The 26,006-nt window shown below is 36.3% G+C and overlaps 3 protein-coding genes across 3 annotated transcripts; 1 reads left to right on the forward strand and 2 right to left on the reverse strand.

Moving 5' to 3' along the window:
- Positions 1 to 2,141: 2,141 nt before the first annotated feature.
- LOC120344621 (uncharacterized) lies at positions 2,142 to 7,621 on the reverse strand. Its single transcript, XM_078111968.1, has 2 exons — positions 7,372 to 7,621; positions 2,142 to 7,289 (listed from the first exon to the last, which is right to left on the reverse strand). The coding sequence occupies exon 2, from the start codon at positions 7,047 to 7,049 to the stop codon at positions 2,142 to 2,144; it is 4,908 nt and encodes a 1,635-aa protein (XP_077968094.1). The 5' UTR covers positions 7,050 to 7,289; positions 7,372 to 7,621.
- A 2,450-nt stretch (positions 7,622 to 10,071) lies between these two features.
- Positions 10,072 to 17,519, forward strand: LOC120326261 (splicing factor U2AF 35 kDa subunit-like). Its single transcript, XM_039392521.2, has 7 exons — positions 10,072 to 10,265; positions 12,391 to 12,478; positions 12,707 to 12,767; positions 13,467 to 13,630; positions 14,231 to 14,364; positions 16,296 to 16,397; positions 17,312 to 17,519. The coding sequence occupies exons 1-7, from the start codon at positions 10,222 to 10,224 to the stop codon at positions 17,370 to 17,372; spliced, it is 654 nt and encodes a 217-aa protein (XP_039248455.1). The 5' UTR covers positions 10,072 to 10,221; the 3' UTR covers positions 17,373 to 17,519.
- Positions 17,520 to 18,634: 1,115 nt separating this feature from the next.
- Positions 18,635 to 24,133, reverse strand: LOC120326260 (visual pigment-like receptor peropsin). The gene is made up of 7 exons (XM_039392520.2): positions 23,982 to 24,133; positions 23,482 to 23,669; positions 22,248 to 22,347; positions 21,230 to 21,374; positions 20,155 to 20,263; positions 19,778 to 19,900; positions 18,635 to 18,930 (listed from the first exon to the last, which is right to left on the reverse strand). The coding sequence occupies exons 1-7, from the start codon at positions 24,049 to 24,051 to the stop codon at positions 18,787 to 18,789; spliced, it is 879 nt and encodes a 292-aa protein (XP_039248454.2). The 5' UTR covers positions 24,052 to 24,133; the 3' UTR covers positions 18,635 to 18,786.
- Positions 24,134 to 26,006: the final 1,873 nt, after the last annotated feature.

The following is a 26,006-nucleotide window of genomic DNA, read 5'->3' on the forward strand; positions in this document are numbered from 1 at the left end:
TGTTATGGAATTCTAATCTCTTTGAACTTGAGTCGGTCGAGTTAGACTTTACGCCCTTGAAGGAAAATTTTCGTGGTAAAATTTCGAGAACGCTTCGAGAAAAAAGAAATTATTTGCTATTTTATAGTGATTGAATTTTGCATATATATACAGTAAGCCCAATGAGCTCATAAAAATTGCATAACTATATAATGTGATTTTGGAGTACTGAGTTATACTTTCCTCTTAATGAAAATTTTGTTTACACACGGTTTTAGAGTATATATCTGCCGTCTACGCCAGTAAAAATTCCATATTCTAGTGTGAATGCTATTATATATATATATTTGCTAACAATGTTTTTTTTTTCAGAATATAAATTTTCTTGTCGGAAATCAACGGAAGCCACAACACAGCTTACATACTAATCGCCTGGCAGACTACAAAGTTTAGTAATCACTGTCTTTCTCGAGACACTTACCATCATGGCGGTTTAGCGAAACAAGCCCCCTGGACTGAACTCTAAGTTATGGGTACTAATATTTACTTGTTCAATAGCAGGCTTGACTAATATCCAGTAATCTTTCTTTTGTAATTCAACCAAAAGAGCTTTTGTTGTTTTCCCTTAAAAAAATTAGATGATAACATGCGGGTCAACATCTCGTGGGCATTGATCTAACACCCTGCTTCCAGGGGAGTGAACGTCTATAGGTGGCTAAAGGGGCAGCGTCCCGGGCAGGTTGCTTAGTTTGATTATTGAAATAACAAAAATATTCCACTCTTACTTGACCTTTAACTTATTTATTCTCACGTATAACAACATCCATAATTTGTTTATTCGCCAAATTATTTTTGAAGTAGGGTATAAGGGACATCAATATCGTCCAGCGGAAAACTTTGACATGCCCCTATCAGCTCTTCAACAAAACTAGACCTAACCTAGTGCTAAACTGGTAAACTGTTTTAACCATGTTTAATTATAAAAGAATAAAAATACAACAAACAAATAAATGGATGCATTATTGTCAAATAATTAAAATAATCACAGTCAATTTATCTTCTATTAATGCAGTGCCACAAATTGTGCTTATCGTGACACCAGAGGACCGATATGATAGACTGGTCCTTGGGCATCAGTTCAATGTATTTGTATTATGCTTTAGGTTGATAAAGAAATAGATGCCTAATTGTTGGTTACTTGACTAATTTGGATTTCTGCCCATTGATAAATCACCCTTGCCTATTATGTCTCTTTAACTAATATCCCGAAATGAAACGAATAGATTTCTCCCAAAGTGATTTAATCCAGATATCAGTAAGACAAAGTGACCTGACAAACAATAAAGATGAATATTAAAATGAGTACAGGCAACCAGGCACAATACAAAGCAAGAATATACCAATTCACTTACATTTAAATGAGGCTTTGTCAGAACAGATTATCCCAATGTAAGAAACTTAAGAAATAGAATATTCATACCCAATGACTATAGCACCATTAACAAGCTTATGAGAACAGATCTAAAGACAGACTAAAGCTCTAGACAGTTAACCATAACAAGAAGTAATCAAGTAATCAGCCAATAATCACGATGCAGTGAACCATACGTAAACACACCAAAAGTAAGTAGTATCAAGATAAATCAGTCAAATGTTCAAACCACTCCCCCCCAGTCTATGAATGCAATGAAAAAGACGATAATATTGAACATTGTTGATTCGGAGTAACTGATATGAGATTAGATGTCTTTCAACCCACACTGTAGCTCTTCTTTGGTCGCAATTAAACAAAGTTTATGTATTGGTCGATTGTATAAATTCCCATCGCTGTCTTTGATTGTAACACTTCTCACCAAGCCATCTGAACTGGGCATAATGTTGTGAACCAGTGCTTTTTTCCATAAACCTCTGGGTGCACTTCCGCCTTTAAATCCAGGTTGAAGAATTAATACGTAATCTCCAACTTGAAGATTGCGTCTTGTTCGAAACCATTTGTTAGCAAGTAATAGCTGAGGCGGTATGTGTTTCATCCATGTTTTCCAGAACACCTCAACTCTGTTTTCCGCCACTTTTAGCATGTCTCGTGGATTGAATCTCTCTTCTTGTGTAGTTTGAGGGACTACCTGCTTTGCATATGGATGTAAAAGAGTATTGCCAGTAATTCAATTATATTCCAAAGGGTTTCCATCTGGGAAAAGTGGTCGACTATTGATGATATAAGTAATTTCGTTGAGAACAGTTGTCCATTCTTCGTAGGTCATAAGAGCCCTGCTGTAATTCACCACTGATGCATCGAGTGCTTTGCGAACCGAGTTGATAAGCGATTCTACTACTCCATTCATATGTGACGCGTAAGGCACATTATATCTCCAATCAAATTTCGTTTGATTCTCTGCCATCTCATGTTGAATCAACTGAAAATTCCATTTCTCGATCCATTCCTTGATAGGCGCTTGACTAGCTTGAAATGTAGTACCTCCGTCGGAAAATACAAAAGCAGGATGAATTCCCCTTATAGATACAAATCGTCTCCATGCCCGAAGGAACGAATTAGTATCCAGAGCCAGACACAGTTCCAGATGAATACAACGAGTGGTTGCACATGTAATAATTAAAACAGACGCGTTGATAACTACATTTCGAGATTGCTTTACTTTCAAGTATCCGAAAAAATCCATTGCTACAGAATTGAATGGTGCCATCTGTGGTTGCATTCGAAATGAAGGAAGTTCTCCCATGCGTTGCTGTAGCAACTTTCTACGACGAATCCTGCAAAATATACACATTGATGCTATTGATTTTAAGAGTATTCTTCCACCAATAAGAACAATACCGTCATTCTTCATATTTGCCAATATAACTCGATACCCTTGATGTAAGAACTTTTTATGACAGAACACTCCAAGAAGACGATCGAGGGAATGTTTGCCCGGAAGCACGACTGGATGCTTCATTTCCATATATAAATCAGTTCTATTCAGTCTTCCACCAATACGAAGAATTCCGTGAGAATCGAATAACAAGTCTAATTTCCATAGAGTTTTGACAGCCTTCCCAAATTCATCAATCATAGATTTTTGACAAATTCTGAATATACACAATTTTGCTTTCTCTATGTATTGTACGACATCGGCAGGTTTAAATTCCAAATTGACAAATGATTTTTGCTGAAATGCACCCTTCATCCAAGCTGTCGCTCTTAGCAAGTCTTGCCATGAAGAAAAATTATCCGCTAAATCATTATCATTTTGATAAGGCAAATCTGCTTTAACGACGTTGAATTGTCTTTTTCCGCGATATGCTTTTGACTTAGTTGGTGGTTTTTCTTCCAATATTTCTTGACGTAATTCATCTAATTTTAAGTCATCATCATTCGGCCAATATTCCATTGGTTGCCTTAGAAATTCAGGTCCTTCATGCCAAATTGTAAGCTTCTCGCAGGAAATAGGTTTTGTTAAACAATCTGCAGCATTAAGAAGACTTGGAATGAATTTGACTTCTTTTGTTAGATTCTTATGTGTATCTTGAAATTCTTGTACTCTTGAAGCAACGAATGGTTTGAATTTTCCAGATTGGGAGTTCAACCAATAAATAACAACTTTGCTGTCTATCCAGAAATATTTGAATGCAATATTGTACGGTAGTGCTCTACTTATTTCATGCACCAATCTGCTCATGCCTATTGCTCCCATTAGCTCCTTTTTTGGAGTACTTTTGTGTTTGAGTGGCGCCACAAATCCCTTTGCTGCAACGAATGTTAGCTTAACTCCACCTGTTGTAGGCCACCGTAAGAACACACAAGTGCCATAGGCTAAATCTCCACCGTCTGAAAATGCGTGCAGTTGAGGAGGTCCAGTTGTGTTTTCAGGTTTCAGACATCTTGGAGTTGAAACTTGAGCTGACTTGGACATTTCTTGAACATTGTTATACCAGCATTTGACCACATCATCTGGCAAAGTTTGGTCCCAGCTAAATCCATCTGCCCAGATCTTTTGAAGATCTATTCTATACTGCATTGTGACTGGAAGTAAATAACCCAGAGGGTCCCACAATTTCATTACACATGCTAATGCTTTTCTTTTAGAAAATCCTGTTTGCATGAAAGAAATGTCTTTGAATTTTGAACTGAAACTGTCATCAGTTTTATTCCAGGAATGACCAAGTACATCAACAACTTTTTCACCAGGATTTTGATCTACTTCAGGATGGTTTGAGTTCCAAATCTTTATAGAGAATTTTCCACGAATAAGTATTTGATCAACATCATTGATAACCTTGTTTGCAAGAATGTGATTCGAAACAGAATGACTGACGTCATCAATGTATGTATCTTTGTCCAATACAACAGCTCCAAAAGGATGATCTTTTCGAAATTTATCGGCTAAAAATTTAATTGTAAAGCATGCCAAGTCAGGACTAGATTTATCTTCGAACATAACCCGAAGCCATTGAAAGATTGTTGGTTGCAACGATGAATCACCATAGCGCCAAAGGAAACGATGAAATTTCTGATCGACTTCTGCCATTTGAATTTGATTAAACATTTTCGATATATCACCAGCAATAGCCACACTATCAGCTCGCCATGCCATGAAACATCTGAACAAAGAATTCGCAAAGCTGGGACCTTTCTCTAAACCATCATTGAGACATGTGCCCTTAAAAGGACACGCAGAATCAAATACTATTCTTAATTTTGTTGAGGTTTTATCCGGACGCTCTACGATACGATGATTGAGGTACCATGCATTTTCAACTTTAGCCGTTTTCGTTTCAACCGGTGTTAGTCGTCGTACTACGCCTCGCTGAAGCAGATTTTTAATCTCCATATTATACTCTTCCGTTTTTCCTTTTCTATACAATTCTTGTTCCCGTTTTTTCATTTGTTCATACGCCTTCTCATAATTGTTGTGCAATTTTTCTGGGAAACCAGGTTTCCATGGCATTTTGACACAAACTCGGCCATCAGCACCAATATTGGTTGTCGCTTTTACATGTTTGATAAATGCTGATTCTGCAATTTCTGAGTTAGAACAAACACACAAAGTTGTGGGTTGCACTCCAAGAACTTCACCATGGAAAAACTTGCGCAACTCTTCATTTTCTAATGATGAAAAACTATTAATATTTGCTACATGATTGAAAGATCGTTGCGGTGCTTGAATAATGCCTCCATATAGATAGCATCCAAGAGATGTGAAAGCTGCTGAAGGATGATTATCGGGATCAATTGGCGAACGTAATGAATGCATTGTTTGAATTAAAGGTGCATAATCTCTACCAACAAGAACATCGACTGTTTTTTGCCCAACTGGTATTTTATCCTGAATTCCTCTTAGATATTCAAACTGTTTAAAAATAGATGGCGGAATTGGTGTAACATCGTGACAAGGTTTTCTCACAGCCGTAACTCTGATATCAAATATCTGGTCTCGTGAAAGAGGTCTAATTTTCAAATTATAATCTTCAGAAGGTTCTTCATGAATGGCTCCTCCTGCGACACCAAACCGAATTGTTCCATGTCCTACTGCCTTTTGTTTCAATGATTTTACAAAATTACGTCTTACCAAAGAATGGTTACTGCCACCATCAAGAAAGAAATTTGCCTGGATCCATGTTTTGTCACTCGCCTGCACTTCTGCAACAAGTAATGGAGAATAATCCAAATTAAAAGCGCTCAATTGTCTTGAATGCATCTGAGATTGGTTGAATACTGCTGCATTAGAGTGAATATGTTGACTTTCCAAATTCGAGTCGTTCATACCAGAATTTCTCATTGTATTGTAATTTCCTTGTACTTTTCCGGGACATAATGACCAATGATGCTGTCTTTGGTTACAATTTACACAGCTATTGGCTGTTGTTCTCGCACAATTTCTTGCAAAGTGAGTTCCTAGACATATAAAACATCTTCGATCATCTGCTATAAAGTTTTTTCTTTCAGGAATTGATAGGTTTTGATATTTGTTGCAGTCTATAAGGCGGTGCTGAATTCCACATCCAAAAATACAAGTGACTGTCCTTTGACGTGGCTGAACTGAACCCATGTTATCATTCTCGTCTGTAGCATGATTAACCGTATTGAAATTAGATCTTGGCGACTGGTTTTGTCTCGGTCGAAACCTCATATTCTCGGTTTGACTGATAAAGTTACCAGATATTTCCAATGCTGTAGCTTCAGATCTCAGAAAATTCGTTATAGATTCCAAGTTATGATTACCTTTGCTGGAACTATTATATCGCAGTGCAGTGTCTGCATCTAGACACTCTAATGCTCTATTGACAGAAATAACCGAGTTTGCATCCTGTTTTAACCCAAGATCTTCCATACGTCGGCAGAAGAGAGAAATTTCGTGAGCTAGTCGCCTAAGGTTCGCTGGATTACGAGAGGTCTTATATAAAGGTTTTATTTGCTCGTATTGCTTGATTACTTCACGTTGAACTACTGATTTAGGAATACGCTCTTCCAGGCGTTCCCATGCACTTGAAATTGATTTACAGTCACATATCATTGTTTGATAATCGTTTGGCATTGCACCATTGCGTATAAGCCATGAAATTTGCACTAAATCATCCGTAATTCTAGCATGGTGCATTATATGTGTAAAACGTTCTTTCCAGGTATAAAAGTCTACTTTTTGTCCGTTCCAGCATGGCGGATCCATACCACATAACTTAATCATAGGAGGATCATTATTATAATTGTTTTGAGCGGTTACAAGAGATGATATCACCGGCTTTATATCTAGTTTGTCTTCATATTTCTCAAAATCGATTGCAATCTTGTTTTCCACACGTAAAATTTCTTCACTAAATTTAGATATAACGGGTTTTTCCTCACTTTGTGTAGTACTGTCTTCTTCAATTAGAGCCAATTCCATAGTATCAATTAGACAGACCAAAAATGCTATTTTATCGTTAGCATCATGAAACAGTATTTTGACCTTTTCAAAATCTCTTCTTTCCAGAGAGTGCTCAAATCGTGTTAAAATTCTTTCCAAATTTACTTTGAGTACCGGAAACTTACTCTTGAGTTGTTTGAAATTCTGACCTTGAAAATATTCTGCCATTGTTAGTTGGCATTCTTGCTTTGATGTATTGCTGAATCCTCGAAAGGTTGAAGAAGAACTGCTTGATTCAGACTCCAGTTTGTAGGTGTAGGTGCAGTATCATTAAATGTCACTAATTTGGATTTCTGCCCATTGACAAATCACCCTTGCCTACTATGTCTCTTTAACTAATATCCCGAAATGAAACGAATAGATTTCTCCCAAAGTGATTTAATCCAGATATCAGTAAGACAAAGTGACCTGACAAACAATAAAGATGAATATTAAAATGAGTACAGGCAACCAGGCACAATACAAAGCAAGAATATACCAATTCACTTACATTTAAATGAGGCTTTGTCAGAACAGATTATCCCAATGTAAGAAACTTAAGAAATAGAATATTCATACCCAATGACTATAGCACCATTAACAAGCTTATGAGAACAGATCTAAAGACAGACTAAAGCTCTAGACAGTTAACCATAACAAGAAGTAATCAAGTAATCAGCCAATAATCACGATGCAGTGAACCATACGTAAACACACCAAAAGTAAGTAGTATCAAGATAAATCAGTCAAATGTTCAAACCATTGACGATTATACCGGAAAGATTCTTTTTGACTCATTGGCCTGGCATACGACAAATTGTGATATCAATTAATCATCACTTAATTAAAATGATATATAAAAACACAATATTCCGATTTAAATTAACAAAGTAAAAAAACATGTAATATGTAATATTACGTACTGTATACATTCATCAGATATCTAAAAATTTAAAAAAAGAAATATATAATAATGTATTATAATTACCTAAACCATATCAACTAGGATGGCGCAAGCAAGGTCGCAAACAAAAGTTTGGTATTCAAAACGGTGATGATTTATTGTAGAACAGTGGCTATTAAACTGGGGGGCGCGAGATGCTCACCAGATGGAATCGGAAATTTACATGTTACGGCTCCTGAAACGGTCTCCGCGTTCGTTCAAAATACCGACTTTTTCGTGTTATAATGAATTTTTCTGTCTCGTAATAACTACAATAATTCAAAATGTCTCTCTATTTTAATTCATTTGTGTTCAAGGTAACTCGCGGTTGCGGCGACTCACGACAAAATAAACTCATTACTTATCTAAAATACCACGCCAATCCGCGGACATAATTAAGTATAATCAACTGCCCGGTTATATTTAGTTTTTATATATATTGCACTCATGGGAATTCGTTGTCGTCATTAGAAAGATCTGGTATAATATCTCAGAAAGTATATTTAATATAGTACAATTAAAATACATGTAAAGTATATTAGTAGATAAAAAATACATATTCATCGAAACGAAATCCCTGCGGTACGGCTTCTGAGTCAGTCCTCGAGGTTACGCCAGTCGTTGAAAGAGTCGACTTTTTCAACGGTAATGTAATGGTTTTTCTGTTGAATAAAATATTCAATCCATGACCGATATACTTATTTAAAATGGTTGCTTTATTCATTCAATTCTAATAAATTGAATCTGCGATTGCGTCGATAAAATAAAAGCGCCAGTACTCCAAAATAACACGGTAATCCGCAATCATAGAAATGTCGATTACATTTTGTTTTGATTTGTATTCTTGCCAATTTCACCAATATGAGCTGTCCCTGCAACTCTTACTTCGCTCTATCGCAATGCCGCCACTCGATTAATTTCAAGATATCACCGTTATAGATATTCCTAAGTCTGCGATCCCACGAAGTAAAATTTATATCAAGTCTGTAGTTTTAGAACACTACTGGTGTGCCGCACGCACAAGGAATTAATGAGATTTTCAATGTCTAAGAAAGTGTTTTTAATCTGTCGCGGTCCACCCCAAAACAAAACTCATGGCGTTTTTCGTTTTTTTTTTTCTTTTTATAATGCCACTTTTACAATAAAGAAATTTTTAGTTACGGATTCACTTCTTTCTTCTATCTTTAGCATCTCGTCGCTGATGATTATAATAAAAACTAACCCGTTTTCCTCATAGGTGACATGGTTCCATTCGAGAACAAAAAAAGTAATTATAATCGTCTTCGCTTCACAAGAATATGTCGAGGGAAATTTTGGATTTAGAAAGAATAGACACTGAATTCAAGATTTTTAGGGCTCAAATACCACGCCACGCTGACGTAAACAATGGAGATTTAAACAAAATGCAATCGCAAACGCCTTAGCGACAACAATTAATTGAAATTTTACGTGTCTTATGTAAACGCTTAAGCAGAAAATATTTAAAGCATTGGTTTATTGCTTGTTTAGTTTTACTTAATAATTAGTTTGACTTTGCCAAGTATTGCAAACTGAGCGGAAAAACAAGAATGTATGATGGCCAATCACTATTTGGCTTTATACATACGACAGTGACGCTATGAGACCAACACTCTGTTATAGCGCCATCTTGATATATAACAACTTGTCCATCACAAAAGCATTTTTTCGAAGCAAAAAGAGGGGGGGGCGCGAAGTTTGTAAAATTTTTCGAAGGGAGGCGCGGCTTAAAAAGTTTAGGAACCACTGTTTTAGAATGTAGTGAAAATAGAAAAATACTCGTATGCTTGATTGACAATAATGCGATCGAATAGTTAAGTGTAAAGTTATGTGGAAGATAATGGTGTCGCTGCACGATAACCAGTAATGATGTCTCGCGCCTCCCTTTACCCTGAGGTAGCAAATTACTTCATTTTTATTGTTTATTCATAAAATGTATTTCGGTAGGGTCAAAATAAACTGGTGATTACTGAAAAATTCACCCCAAAATAGCTACGCTACATATTATTTTCACGTGCAAATTTTTGTTGAATTCAAGCGTTCGCCAAGCTTCTGAAACATTTTACGGATAAAATTATTTTTCGTGCGGATAAGAATATTTTTATAATGCTAATGGCAATAGAAATGTATCAAATTAATTTGTTTCATTTATCCGAAAGGATTTGGCGCCTACAAAACTTGACTCCGATCACTTCATTCGAGCACCTACGCCCACTAGTGATAATAAACGCTGAACCAACGAGAAACGTCAAGAAATTTTCACTGCGTGTGTTTGTGATTGGAGGTCTTGCGAGTTGGCTGTGGTACGGTATTTCTGTATTTGGACTATTTGCTGATTTTGTCATTGAGTAATATTTCGACGCAAGAGGTTCGTCAATATATCAGTATCCCATCGCAAACATGGCGGAGTATCTGGCCTCGATTTTTGGGACAGAAAAAGACAAGTGAGTTACTTATTTTCAATTTATGTTTCTGTATTCAGGAACTCTAAAACATTCAATAGCGTACCGGTACCGGTACTGATTGGATATTTGATTTCCTCTTGTGGTCTACAATAGAAATTGCAGTTGAAATACGATTTACATATTTATCTCGGGTGAGATGAAAGACCGCTTAATCATATGTCGAACCAAGTGCAGAAGTGCCTCTTGTCCGGTTACATGCCAGACTGGATTCCATGGCAGGTGCACGCCCGAGGGCGCTAGCGCTCCGCAAAAATGCACGCGAGCGAAATCAATTTTGCACGCCGAAAATTTGCAATTGCTCACCAATGTAAATCGGTTTAAATGGTTTTAAAATCAATAATCCAGTAATATAAAGATGCCAAAATATTATAACTCCACAATTGTCGACAAATACCAGCCTGCAAGATTTGGTCTGATCGAAATATTGCGAAGCAAAAAGACCATGGACCTTTCCCCAACCTTTGACCCGCGAAAAATTCTTCTCATTGTTACGTCCTTTTTTGCATCTTGCTGATTGGCCAATGTCACGAAGTAAACAAGGAAGTCGATGCTCGGGGAAAGGTCCATATCGTGTTGAATGATAGGAAATAGGAATCCCGTGAGAATAGTTATGGACGAAAAGATCGCCTCCGCACCAATGGCCAAGTACGGCTCTGATTCAGCGTATTTTTCATACAATAATTTTACACGAATGTACTGAACAGTACCGGTATCTAAAGTTGCTCAAACACTCCCAAAATTAGTGACAAAGTATGAAAATAATGTTTGGGGTCAAAGGTCAAACGTCCATTTTGCTCTAATTTGACGTATTTTTTATCCATTAATTCTACGTAAAAACACTACCAAAATTAATGACAAAGTATGTCCATTTTGCTCTGGTTCAACGTAATTTTTATCCAATAATTTTACGCGGATGTACTGAACAGTACCGGTATCCAAAGTCGCACAAACACTCTCAAAATTAGCGACAAACTGTAGAAATAATGTTTGGGGTCAAAGGTCAAACGTCCATTTTTTTTCTCTGATTCAACGTATTTTTTATCCGATACCGGTAATTTTACGCGGATTTATTGAGAGGTATCTGATGTCAAAGTCAGTTGCACGCGAGTGCAGTTGTTTTGCACGTCGTGAGCTATAATTGCACGCCAGGAATTCTTATTTGCACGCGGGAATTTCTGATTGCACGCCCGATTTCTCGTTCAAAAAGGCCATGAAATCCAGACTGGCCGGTATTTAAACGAAATTCGAAATGCATCGTTTAACAAAATACAAAAGCAATGCTTGATGCTGTAATGTCGCGCTTAGGTATGGCGAGGCTCAAGTTGTGTAGCTGAGTGCCAACTTTTCTAAAAAGATGTGAAATATTCGCCACCATAGCACACATAAAAATATATATATTTGAAAGCCTTTCAGAGATTTGAATTATCCTCAAGACTGAATATCGAAATGTAACGGTATTAGTTGCAATATTAAGAAAAACCCCATTATCCTCAAGGAATTTTAGTCAATTGATTCATTAGTTGACTACCATACTTGTCCAATTGCAAACTTATTTGTCAATGCTATGACAATATTTTCCACAGTGGTTTAGCGAAAAATGCATTACATCGTGATTGTGAAATAAAAATAATAACTGATGCCTTCAAAGTCAAGAAGCATGGACTTGATGGTGGAGGAAGCCGTAACCGACCAGCAGTTACGTTACCTGAACATCCCTGGCGGCGAGGAGTCCAGCAATCCTTTTGCACATAATTATACTCGCATGAAATTCGAACCTGCGAACCCGCAGTGTAATTAAAGGTGCAGTGGTGATCGTATTCCTAACTCTTAGCACGATGTGCCACACCACTGTAATTAAATTTGAATAATGGAATCCCTTTTGTATTCTGATTAATCTAACTTAGTCCAGATTCAAAATTCTGGCTTGAGCGCAATTCTGTATGCCTTTTGTATGAATCGCAACATATAGCGCATGCTTATAGCTGTTTTGAAATTTGTAATTGTTTGTAAAAAATAAACTCGACCTCTTCAAACGCAAAAGAAATTTTAAACTTGATTTTGTAATTTTTTCATTGCTGATTCTGTTTTTTTTTTCTATTTTCAGGGTAAATTGTTCTTTCTACTTCAAGATTGGAGCTTGTCGTCATGGAGATCGTTGTTCAAGACTTCACAACAAACCCACTTTCAGCCAGGTATTTAATTTTTATGAATGATATTTATCCTCATCTAATTTTATAGGTTTCAGTAAATGATATCATGAATCTTACTTTGACTAGGAATGAACCGTTTATATATATATATATATATATATATAGGGTGATTTCCAGATTCATTTTTTATATTCATTTAATTCATTTCCAATGGCTTCATTTTAACAATGTCTAACTGCTTAGTAATTATTGTTATTTTCAATTTTACAGACGATCATGTTGCAAGGATTATATCAGAATCCACAGATTACAAACTGCTCTGTTCCCAATGGTGAGTTGATATTTGCCAATTTCATATCGTATATTTATCAATTTTCTCTGGACATAATGCGCACCCATAATGCGCATATTCATTTTAGCACTATTAAGCCTGATGTCAGAGCGTGTTTTCAGATGCTGCACTTCAAAAAAGAGTCATGGTCACTAATTTGGGTGACATATGTGTGAGGGAGAGAAACGGCAAGACGGTGACAGCAGTTAACGATATACAACTGTTCTTTAACTTTTTTTTTCGGCTTTCGGAGTTATTGAATTCGTTAAAATTCTTGCTACTTTTACTAACCCTAAATTTCTTTGGATTGGGCTTCTACCGAAACAAGCATGATCTGATCCTAATAGAGATTAATATATGTGAGAATTATTAGCCATTTAGGCATAAAATAGGGATTATTATTTTTTCAATATTTTCTATGTCATTGCATAATGCACCCCCTCATTCTGAACTTAAATTTTTGCTCTGAAAGTATGTACCATATGTGGAGAAATATGGTAATTATAATGACCATTTTTGTAGTTCAGCCATGTCAAGCCATCAGCCATCCCACAAATATGTTTACATATAGATAATATGCTATTCCATTTTATCCACTTAGTCGAATCGTTTTATTCATTTTGCCAGCACTAGTCACACTAGAAGATTATTTTTATATTTATTTCAACGACTGCTAAATCAACTTCTGATTTTTTTCAGTGTTCCCTCCAACTGGTGAAGTGAGTGATGTTGAAATGCAGGAACACTACGATGAATTCTTTGAAGAAGTTTTCACTGAACTAGAAGAGAAATATGGAGATATTGAAGAGATGAATGTCTGTGATAACCTGGGAGATCATTTAGTTGGAAATGTCTATGTAAAGGTATGTTTGGTTGTGTGGATAAAAAATATTTTCGAATGTTTTAAGGCTTCCTAAGAGCTTTCTAAATAAAATTTCAAATATTTTAAAATGTGTCAAGTAGCCCAAATAGAGATAGTCAATATAAAGAATTAACTCTCCCCAATAAATTCTGAAAACTGCATTGAAGTGTTTTATGATGCAGTATTTCACAAAATACAACATTCTCTTTTTTCCATTGTTATGATTTTCAGAGGTGTCTTATAGTAAATATCTTGGATTCCTAGGGAAATCTACGGATTGTAAATAAAATTGGCACAAGTATGAGATTGGTGGAAAATGGTTTATAACTGAATTTGATATTAATTGTGCTTGACCCATAACGTATTGGACAGGTAAGTGAAAATAGGTTTTAGATTCAGATCTTGATTCTCAGTCATTTGAAACAGACTGATGTTCAGAACCAATCCAAAGTACATTCCTAATGTTTTATACTTGCGGTTTTAATGAAGTCTTGCGTTTCTCATCTTCACCCTAATTAGCGATGCTATATATGATTTGCCTCTCATTCATCCCAAAAGTGTTGTCGCACCTGCAAATATCTTTATTTATTTGACATCACAGTTCCATAAAGAAGAAGATGCAGAGAAAGCAGTGAACGATCTCAATAACCGATGGTTTAACGGACAACCGATACATTCTGAACTCAGTCCTGTCACTGACTTCAGAGAAGCTTGTTGCAGACAGTATGAAATGGGGTAAGGGAAATCATAGTTGTACAATTTGCTTTTCAAACAATCTTTGTAATTACATGAAAGAGTCGAAAGTTAGTTAGCACCATAAGGAAGACTATTACAGTTGATTATTTGGTACTCTCGTAATTCCAGGTATAAATACTACGGGAGTCACTTGGCTAGTCCTAAAACTTATAATAGAACAAAAATAAGGGATAATGGAATAAATTTTTGGCCTAACCTGGTACACATACTATGTTCCGGTGTCTGCCCTCTTGGTTCACATACTACGGGAGCGTCGAATATTTCACTTTGTTGCCGAAACCTCAAAAACAATTCATAGGCTTTTTTTATTTTTTATTTATAACAAAATTCTTAACTCTTTTGTTCCGTATGACATATATATTCGTACTACCATCCTTGGTCATAATAGTTATTTTCGGACTATTTTACGTTCATGTTCATGTTTTGTGAAGTATTCCGCACTAACTAAATCATTTTGAGCATCCAACTATGATCCGTGCTTGATCTGTCAACATTTTGTTTTTTTGTAAATTTTTTATTTTACTACTAAGTGAATTTTATTTGTGTAGGTATTTCAAAGCTTAGAGATACACGAAAGTATTTGTCATTACTTCAAAAATAAGTCATTTGAACGAGCGGGAAACAATTTCACGCACATAATAAACAAACAAAGATTCCAGACAACTATCGTGGACATGCTCTCACATATCATTGATTATTTCGCGTTTCGCTTGCGAAGCTGAGTCTGGTTTTTCTGCAAAGGTGACGTAACTCTCTTTCAGAAGAGCGCTTGGAATTTCGTTTCTTTGTAACACGTTTTTCAGAGAAGCGATGAGAGTGTGAAACGTTCTCTCAAAATTTTTTGAAATTTCTCTCTTCTTACACGCGTAGGGTCGAACGGTTTTGCCTACGTCATTTGGGCGCGTTTTAGTAGGAAGACGCGAAAATAAGATTTTTAAAGAGATATTGGGGGTGTTCCTTGTACGTTTGGTTAACTCGTCATTACATGTTATAAAATGGTACATAAAGTCGATTGTATACAGCGGAAAAAAAGGGTTAAGACTAATATAAAAAAAATAGCAGTTTGCGAAATGTCACAACCACGGTGCATGTTGAACAAAATTGTAGACCAATTACTAACATTAGTTCACAGTATTAAATTCGGTGGGAGATGCTTTGTAGAAATGACCAAGTTTAACATCTGCTTCTGATTTTATGGAATAGATGAAAGTTGGCACCCTGGAGGCTATAGTTGGATATTTTTCCTGTGGGAAAACTTTAGTGAAAACTCATTTATGCTGCTTTATATGCCTTATTAACTTAACATTTACTAGGACTTGAATACAAAGAACAATAATTTTGCCACAACACAGTGCAGATCGGAGCAAAAAAAGCATAGTTCTATTTAGCTATGGGGTTTGAAAAGTGATTTTTTCTTTCTTCCCCGATTCTGCCTCTATTTTCTATCTCAAGTAATTTTTCAATCCTGTTCTCTGGGTTGTTAACATATGAAATGGGGAGAATTTCTGCTTTCCCAGATTAGGCATCAGAAAAGTTTAAAACGAGAATATCGGTTGGAAACCGAAGACTTATCGATCGATAGTTAGGGGATCCCCCAAAACAGAAACTGCAGTTTCGATTCATCCGCTCTTGTAACTTGCGCACTGCGCATCTTAAGATCGATAAGTAATAAATTTGCAATTTGTAGAGGAATCCGAACCCAAGAACTAATGTTTTCTGCTACTTTGTCGTAACTAAAAATTCTTGAAGCTCCAGAAGTATGTGAACCAAGATGGCACACAACCTGAACAGAGTATGTGTACCAGGTTAGGGTTCAGGTTGTGCGCCATCTTGGTGCTCATAATTCATGAGTGCCAAGTTCTTTGCTACAGGCCTACAGCCTCACATAATCGTGATTTATTTTACTTCAGTGAATGCACCAGAGGAGGATTCTGTAACTTCATGCATTTGAAACCAATTTCACGAGATTTGAGAAGAAAGTTGTACGGAAGAAAAAAGGAAAAGAAACGAAGGTTTGTGTATTTTGCTGCAATCAGAATTTCCACTCTGTAAAGCAAGGGTCTTAAATTCGCGGCCTGCAACCCAATTGCTTGCAGGACGATAGTTTGTGGCCCTTAGTATGGAAGTTTAAAGTTAGTGTGGCCCGCAAGTTACTTAGCTTAGTTGGCATGAGTAATGATCAATACATTTAATATGAGTCCTCGGATTTTTGACGTCATAATCACTAAAGACTAGATTTATGTTGATAAACTGTAACCATGTTTTCCATGTGGTGAGACATCACTGTCTATTAACTAAACACGAAATGCCTCATTGAACAAAATTGAAGTAAGAAAAGATTGGAAATTTTGAACTAATCTTTTTATTGTGGAAAAATTGGGTAGATTGAGTTTGAGACCCTTGCTTTAGAGGTTTTACGTATTGAAGAGAATTATCCTTTTAATATACATTATATTCATAGGAATTAAATAAGATAAGACAGCTTAATCATATGGCGAACCACAGCCTCTCGTCCGATTACCAGTCCATCTCAGGTATGAGATTAGTCAGTCAGTTATTTGTTTTTGAAAGCATGGACTTGTTATTATGTTAAGTAGTTTGCGGTGTCCTATGTGATGTGACACACTGACCTTTAAGGCAATTGTCCAAAGGATCTATTCTCTCGATTGCTACTTCATTGTAGCTATGTTCGAACAATTATTAGTAATAGATATTCAATTGGACATGGCTACCTGAAATTATTCGTTACTTTAGTTTTCCCGACCGATCAAGAGTAGACTCATGTTTTAGAAATGTGGAAAGAAATACAGACACTAACGCAATTGAAAATTTTTTAATATACTTTAATTGTTGTTGTCTGATGAACTCAAACACTCATGCTTATGACCCATCTTTTTGATCACCATTAATATCATCGTTATTCCAGATCTCGATCCCGTTCTCCTCCTACGAGAAGACGAAGGTCTCGAAGCAGAGAAAGGTTTTAAGCAGAGCACAGAGGGTTGAAGAAATTTGGATGTTTTTCTGCTCAGAAATGATATAAAACTTTTGCACCAGCCTAGACTTTGTAGCCCAGTTTTAAATAAGAGCCGGTTTGTTCTAATGCACAGTGCAAAGATACTGTATAAACGAAATTTAAAAAGATTGGTACCCCAGAAGAAATTATATACAGTTGAATTTACTGTTTTTCAGTGAATTTGACTTTTTTTTCGCTGAAATTAAGATTATGTGTCATATATCATGATGAGACTCGATGCAGAATATATACCAAAAAAAAGTTCGAAAATGTGACTCTGTCATTAGAAATGCTACTTACGAACCAATATTTAAGGCAGTTGTTTGTTTTTTAAGGACTGCCTTGTATTTTTCACAATGTTTTTATTGCGCTGGACATTTCAGCGAGTATGGGAGCAAGTTTTAGAATCTACGCGTAATTGAGCGTCTTTCTTGGCACACCCCAATCCCTAACTCCCTTGAATTAACTATTAATTCAAGGAAGTTTGTAGAGGGTCAATTTTCGTTAAAATATTCATTAATAGTTTTGCTACTCGGGGCTAGGATTTTAAACTTGCATTCCTGCTTGCAGAAATTTTGCGTTTTGTGCAAAATTTGTAAATAAATTTGATGATACCATATTTTTTGTGTACAATTTGTATTGCAGTGTTCGATCGCACAATGTTTCTCGCACTACGGAAAGAAGTATGTTTCTTGCATCTGAATGGATATTTAGAGGATTTTTAGCTATAAACTGTTCACTTTGTTTAGCAGGAGTGTGTAAACTGCGGCCCACAAGGAAAAATTGTGCGACCCGCGGAGAAGTGACAATTTTGAATGGTGTTCCCGTGAAACGAGTTTTTAGTTTAGTTAATCTGGTACGTGCGAAACTAAACGATTTTTTGTAAATTCAACTACTAGAAAGAAAGGCTATCTTAAATGAAGGTGCGGCCCGCGGCTTCACCCAGTATCTCTTAATTAGCCCGCATGTGATAAGGTTGCACACCCCTGCTATATAGTATGTGGTGTTGTACAGTTGCAAGGTGTCTCAGCTATGTATTTGGAGGACTACGCAAATGTAACCTCATCCCTTAAGTTGTTGCTTGAGATAATGGTGAACCCTTAAAGTACCCTGTGCGTACGCATTTGCAACTAAAAGTTCTAACAAAAAAAACGATGGTTCCTCTTAGGCGTATATTTTATCCTCTGTTGGTCCTTTATGCTGGCCAAAATTAACTTTAGTCATTTACTAAACTTATTCGGCAAATTAAACATTTATTTCTACACCTATTTTCATTTATTGATGAACAATAAACACACAACTATACGAAAACATTAACAGACACTTCATATCTCTGAAAAGATCCCATTAATATTTGTGATGTCACAAAAATTTAATCACTAGAATCAAGTTGATTTCTCCTTGATTGTGACATCATTGTTGAATGTCATCTTCTTGCCAAACAACATTTGCTGACAGGCGATCCGCAACTTCGGGTCTCCAGCGATGTAAATGTACGGGTTGCTAGCGATGGATATTTTGGCACAAAGCTGAATAAATATAGATATAATGAATTATTAGTCAGATAAACAGGATGGAATATAATCTGTGGTGGAATTCAATTTTTTTGTCAGCCGGTTCCATCACAAAAGTCATATTTTTAACTTGGTTCTGTTACAGAAAGTCATTGAGAGTTGCAAGTAATGCTAACCGGTTCGCCGATCTCATAAAATTCCGTGAAACGATTCTATAGAACCGGCTGAATCCCACTACTGGATATAATAATAATTACGTCTCGACAGTTTGCGCGTTGTGTTGAGCATCACTAATTACCCTGTTCAGCAGATTTGCAGGTTTGTGTTTTTTTTTTCAAGAAAAGTTGCACAAAGCAAGGTGGTCACGCGCGCTCGCTGAGTATTGAGGCGATTGAAACTAAAGAATTATAGTGTAAAATTTTGCGTTACTAACGAGGGAAGGTAATGAGACTGACAGCTTTCGTATTATCACGTAGCAGTACTGCCATTCCTGCTCAATATTTACACACGAGGCATTGGCAATGAGTTTAAGCTTCTGAACTCTAACTGTCGATGGCGCTTCCGGCTTTTCAATTTTAGGGGGAGTGTTTCCAAATTTAAGGGTGATACTTGGTAGATAATCCACTATTAGAGATAAGACAATTTGTAACTTATAAAAAATTTGGCATGTATTTGATTGACTATCTGTAATGGCATATACGTTATTTTCTGTATATGGAAATACATTAATATTAAATTAGGAATTAAAATGGTGGTGTTCACCCATTAGAAGGGGGTGTAAGAAAACAACTGGGATTCCCATACTAGTTAGGTCAAAACAGGTTTGCAAGATTTTAATAAATATTCTCAACAGCTTACTTACATTCGAAATAATTGCCAGTGGGACTTGTGGTACGTTAGTAAGTCCAGCAACAAGAAATAGAACGCTGCATACGGCATAAGGAGTCCAGGTGCAGAGCATTTGCGTTGGAACAACTCTTAGAAGCTAAAAAATAAAATAGGTTGGTTAGTTTTGAAAGCAAAAATCCTATCCGGGTCTTAATGGGGCCATATTCAATATGGGTGTGTTTTCGAGATTCCTCCAATTGGCCTTTCGGATGTAGCCGGCTGTTGTCGGAGTCGAAAGTTTCTATATAGGCTATACAGTAGTTAGAAATTTTGTTATAGCGGAGCATGTTTTGCAATGTGCCCGCCAAATCAAGATTGCTTGTGGCAGGGTTATTAAACATGAGAACTTACAAATCCATCTCCAGTTTCCTTCTGCAGCATGTTGTAATATTTGACCAACTTGAACATCGGGTAAATGAACCATACTACAGTCAACAGAGCGATGTAAGTGACAATTCCTCTGCAAAAATGTGAACAAATGGTTTTTTAACGAAGTCAGAAATAAAAAACAACGTATTTTCACGACGTGGATTTGAACTTTGCATTAACCACTTTTTACTGGCATTTCTGTCGCAAGGATAAACATGTGCAGGGTGCCCATAAAGTCACTTTACAGTTTCAATTTTGTTATGAAGTCAGTTATCAATATATCTTAAACCAGGTTTGTTGTTTTTTAATCAGTATTTAAGTATTTTACCTCATTCAATACATCTGTGAGGACCAAGCCATATCATGGCATTGATAAATTCCCTTTGCAATTAAAAAATTTACGACTTTACGAACACCCTATATATTTTTTATAGCGCCAGTGCTCGCTTGCAACAGTCTCTCTTCAATTTTATTCATTGATCGGCATCTTGCTTTGGTTTTAAACTTTAATAGGCGCTATTTCGGTATGCGATCTCAGCGGCTGTGTGATATTAGAATTAACCTAAACCAGCGATGTCAAGGTTATAAATTGAATTCTATGAGAATGTCTTAATGAAATTAAACGCATACCATAGTAGCACCGCAATTGATGGCACTTTGGTATGCGAATGATAAAACTTACCAAAGTGATTTTACGGCGCTGACGCTTCGCATACCAAAGTGATGCGCACCTTTGTGGTACTCCCGCAGTATGTGTACCAGGTTAGGGTTAGGCCATAATTTCATTCCGATTTTCCTTACTTCAGTTCTATTACAAGTTCGGTGACTGTCTGCGTTAGCCAAGTGAATATACCCCCTGCACATAGGCCTCCGTTCCTTTAAACAACTTGATGTGAAGTAGGCGAACAAAATTAGATTTCCCCATATTGGTACACATACTTCTGGAGCGCCCCTTTTCATGGCATAAACTTCCATCAAAATTGTAAATATAAATACAGTACTTCATTTGACAACTGTCAATGGAAGCTTCAAAATTGATTAAATCATATCTTCTCACCTTTTAGCTTCATGGAAGTCTAACAGACAACCGACTTGCAGTGGGCTTTCGAAACCATATGAGCCCATTCCGAGTATAGGCAGGAACCCAGCAGCAAGTCCAGTTATCCATATCGCAGCCAGATATATCCCATAATTAACTCCGCCTGAAATTGGGGATAAAATTTGCATTTAGAAGATCGATAAATGAAGGTATAATAAATACCAATGCAGTGATATTTATTGTCGGAGAAAAACTCAAGTCTATGACTGAAATTATCTAAACAAAGGTAATCGGTTTTGACTAATCAATTTTTTTTCAAATTGAGAAAAAACGTAAATAAAGCGTATATTAATGTTGTACTATGTCATTCAAGAGTCCCAGCTGCGCAACTATTTCCAGTTCAGATATTCATAGCCATGTTTATTCCTGCTACAAGATCATTGCATTGCGCATACAGATCCAATATTGCAAAGGCATGGAGGAATTTAGTTTGTTGCAATAACTCAAAATAGGCCCTGTTATTGTCAAAACAAATGTTGTCAAAACATGATAAAATCCCACAAAGACTCAAATTGTTTTTGGTTCAACACAAAATGGAAGTCTTAGCGTCACTGTAACTCATATTTATTCATTTCACTGTTGTGCGTGAAATCCACCATGACACGACATGTGATAGAATCGATTCGAAAAAGCGATTGGTGATTTGACGTTATTTTTTTCAATGAATTGGCATCGTTATTTACTCAGCAAAGAACTATATATATTGACTTTTAATGTGACTAACAGTTGGGGTTACGTGAAACTAACTAACTTTCCTTGCTCTATGCCTTTGCGCAGATGGATTCGTATGCGTATAACGCAAGGATGCTATAGCAAGAGTGAAAATGACTATTCTATTTAATTCAAGAGTCTAAACGAGGTCACGTTACAGAAATACATTTGTGTTAGTGTGAAGCAAGACTCTTGAATTAAATAAAATTGAGTTTTAGGATCACCATCTTGTCGTTTAAGCGAGAGAAAAAAATGAGAAACTTACAATATTCTTTCTTGCATTCTCTGTAGTAAGTATCGATCGATATCAGAGTTACATTAGCGATGCTGACAAGCGCTGGTCCCATTGCGAAGAAAGCAGTTACCTACAAAATAAATATAATTTTATTCTTGCTTGAATATGAATCAAATATAATTTAATGTTACTCAAAACACGACTTTGTGATTGTTTTTGCAACGGATTTTTTATGGCCTAGATCAGGGGTCGGCAATCTTTTGTCGCTCACGGGCCAAAATTGAGGGTTGCAAATCTCGGCGGGCCGAACATATTTTTTAAGAAAGGTAAAAACCGAACATTGGTCGATGAATCACAGTTTTACACAGATCATAAGTTGAAGTTTTAGACTTCAAATAGCGAGCGAACACTGCGACGACTGGTGGACTCAAGTCGCCTCCTTGGCAAAAAAAATATAAATGACATCGAACGTGACATTCGTTGTTGCATTACGCTTGATAGCTTTTCGACGTCACGTGACACACTGCATCAAGTCAAAATTAGGACACTTTCTAAATAGTCATCACTAATATTAGTTCTCTGTTTGTTCTTTGTAATGTTAAATTAGGTGAAAATTCACAGCCGCCGTTTCGACGCTAAATTACGGTAAAGCAAAGCGGGCCGTAGGTTACCGAACCATGCCCTAAGACTAGATAAAGTATTTCGATTATAATTGCTATAGCCAATCCATGATCGTTTTATACGAGCACAAATGATAGTTTTCGTAGCTTCAGATAATTTTTTGCATTGTACATCATTGCTGTTGTTTTTACTAGTCCAACAAGCCGTCTGCGTTTTCTTTTTTTTTGAAAGCCTTGAAAATGGCCCGGTTTTATATACATTGGAAATCAAATTGCTGAATCTAAGAAATTTGGACAATCTCGATACTATTTTGAATAAAAATATACCTTGCAATTCTCTTATCAGTAACTTCCTGACTTATATTGAAAGTCCGTGATATTGCTTTGAGCACGCTTGCATAAAATTTAACCTTTACTCTGATTTTTAATTCCATTTAGCACGCAGACATCAATAAATATATAGCGCGGAGTTTTTCAAACCTTTTGGACCCGGAACACCTACGATTTTTATCTTTCTTCACGGGACACCAAGAAATTAGAAGATAAAATTGATAAAAAAAAAAATTTGTGTAATGCATTTATTTGTGAATAATATTGCACAGCCGGCTTATCGCGACACAGTTAGCGTATAACGAATTACTTACCTGACAACCTAGATCGCCAAACGGCCATGACTGGTGAAAAGTGGCTGCAACCGTCCAAGCCATATGTCCGAAGATCATGAGCAAGTCTGACACACAAAGAGACATGAGGAATATAGTTCGCTTCTGAAGTTCTCGATTTCCCCAGATTGCACGAAGATAAACTACATATCCAATCACAGATACCATACCTGTGTGATTATTAAATATGTTTCAATAGGAATATTTTTTTTTCTTCATATTCTAATAAAATAAAAGGGGGTGTACAATATAGCAGTGTTCACAAGCGGAAGTAACGGAATCCACTACTCCGGACCAGTGACCCCCCACTTAAGGCGGATGAACACTCCCCGAAAATGTGAGTCATGAAACCAAATTAATTCGTAACTTGAATATAATTGTATTTGAAAATTCACAAAGCATATAAAAAATGCATAGCATATTCATATAAGTTACACATAGTTACGGTAATACCACAATGAAAAACTACACACAATACTCACCCAACGTGGCCATAGCCAATCCGAAGGCAGCACGCCCATATGGTCCGAGTGTGCTGATAGAAGCAATCATTATTAAAGTTATAACTATCTGTTTTCAGTGAAAACCTATCAAATTAATAAAACGATTAGTGTATACCTTCGCGACCTTAAGATTGATTTGGGATTTTAAGTTTTTGATTGCATTCGTGATAAGAGTTCTTTACTCATATTACTCAGCAAAAATTTCCGATTATACCAATCTGAGCCTAAACACCAACACGAATACATTTCTGATACTTCCAGAAGTATGTGCACCAAGATGGCGCACAACCTGAACATAGTATGTGTGTACCAGTTAGGATTCAGGTTGTTCGACATCTTGGTGCACATACTTCTGAAGCACCCATTTCTGTAACATAGCTAGTTGAAAATGTCCTGCATATTTAGAGCAATCGGACTTTATTCAGACAAAACGTTACAGAAATAAATTTATGTTAATGCATACTACGTATCGAAGAGTCCTGGACAACTGCGAAACATGCAAAATGTAGCATTGAAACGCAATCTTCGTCGTATTATATAGTTTGCAAATACACTTTTAACAAATCTCATTTAAATCACTCGTATATCACTGTAATTCGATTTAAAACGCAGTCGAAATGCGTATTGTAATAAACCTAATAACTAGATAAACACGAACAAAAACACAATTCATATTTATATATCGTGTCTAGAGTTTATTATTTGGGTTCATTTCGATGATAATTTCAATCAAAATAACAAAAGATTTATGTTAGAGTACTGAAAATTTTTAAAAGCCTGAGACGAAGACGAATAAGGTTATTGATTTTTCATCCAGACCCATCCGTTATTCGGAGGAGATTATGTTCCTCAAGTTCTCGTACTTGTCTGAAAATAAGACGAATACGCGTTTGCATCGATTTTTTAATAACATAGTCTGGACGCTAATTAGCTATAATCCTATGAGACAGCAATCCGAAAGAGCGAGGAAAATTGATTTGTGGACTCGGAATATACAACTAATAAATTTTGTAGGGCAGATATCGGCTTACATACGTTTCGACATGCGGACGTTCGGTCCACGCACGATTCGGTCCATGCCTGCTCGAGTGGGAATATACTGCAATGTCCTACAGACGTTTAAGCCCACGGCAGTTTTTGGCCAGACTTTCGGACCACGGAATAGACTTTTTGGCCCGTGGACGTCTCGGCCCATGCAGTCTTATTACAATTAACGAAAGATGGGGTGAACAACACGATTCTCGATTTTTACGGCAAAAAAAATCCATGGTTTAATCATGTTCCCCAAGCAATATTGTGATAATATTTCGATACTTCCTAATGGATCCTCGTCTTCTATTCTAGCATAGCTCATCGTCGATAAATATATCTAAGCACATACATTAGATACATTACATGTTAATTTTAATAGCCGTCTATTTCATCTTATCTCAAAATAGCCTATTCTTTACGACGATTTCAGAAAGTCTAATTTGTATATAGATATTGTAAAAACTTTAATTTTTTCCCTTCTAATAATTGTTTAAAATGATATCTACCACTCTTCCGTATAAATTGAGGGAAATATAACTTTTTTGGTGATTTTAGATTGTATGTTTTGGCGGAAATAATATTGTAATAGTATTATAATATAATAAAAACTAACATTAGCACTCAATAATGCAGCAATCACTCGGTATATTTCTATGGTCATTCACATACAAAACCTTCATAACTCAGAGGCAAATAAACTTGAATTCTCCATATGCAGCTGAAATCTTGAGGCATCCTAATTATATAAAATTCCCTATGGAGGTAGAAGTAGCCCACAAAGGTTGTTTGCGAACGCTTTATTAGCTTCAAACTTATCGAGTGGTCGCCTTGCTTCCTAACGCGTAGTTTTCTTCTGTCGTAAATAAACCCTCTTGGTACTAAATGCTTTCCGCAAAGTTGTCGCAGTTTTTATATGAGACGAAGTCGCTTATTATGAAGGAGGTAATGCATTGAGCATGAATTTTAAAATAG

The sequence above is a fragment of the Styela clava genome, chromosome 4, assembly GCF_964204865.1.
Source record: "Styela clava chromosome 4, kaStyClav1.hap1.2, whole genome shotgun sequence".
Taxonomy (NCBI): Eukaryota; Metazoa; Chordata; class Ascidiacea; order Stolidobranchia; family Styelidae; genus Styela; species Styela clava.

Bases quoted from the DNA above. Each gene is read 5' to 3' on its own strand.
- LOC120344621 (XM_078111968.1), bottom strand. From the start codon at position 7,049: ATGGCAGAATATTTTCAAGGTCAGAATTTCAAACAACTCAAGAGTAAG.
- LOC120326261 (XM_039392521.2), top strand. From the start codon at position 10,222: ATGGCGGAGTATCTGGCCTCGATTTTTGGGACAGAAAAAGACAA. The intron at 12,479-12,706 runs GTATTTAATTTT...TCAATTTTACAG, and splicing joins ACAAACCCACTTTCAGCCAG to ACGATCATGTTGCAAGGATT. The intron at 12,768-13,466 runs GTGAGTTGATAT...GATTTTTTTCAG, and splicing joins AAACTGCTCTGTTCCCAATG to TGTTCCCTCCAACTGGTGAA.
- LOC120326260 (XM_039392520.2), bottom strand. From the start codon at position 24,051: ATGATTGCTTCTATCAGCACACTCGGACCATATGGGCGTGCTGCCTTC. The intron at 23,670-23,981 runs GTGAGTATTGTG...ATAATCACACAG, and splicing joins ATTGGCTATGGCCACGTTGG to GTATGGTATCTGTGATTGGA. The intron at 19,901-20,154 runs GTAAGTTCTCAT...TTTATTTTTTAG, and splicing joins AGGAAACTGGAGATGGATTT to CTTCTAAGAGTTGTTCCAAC.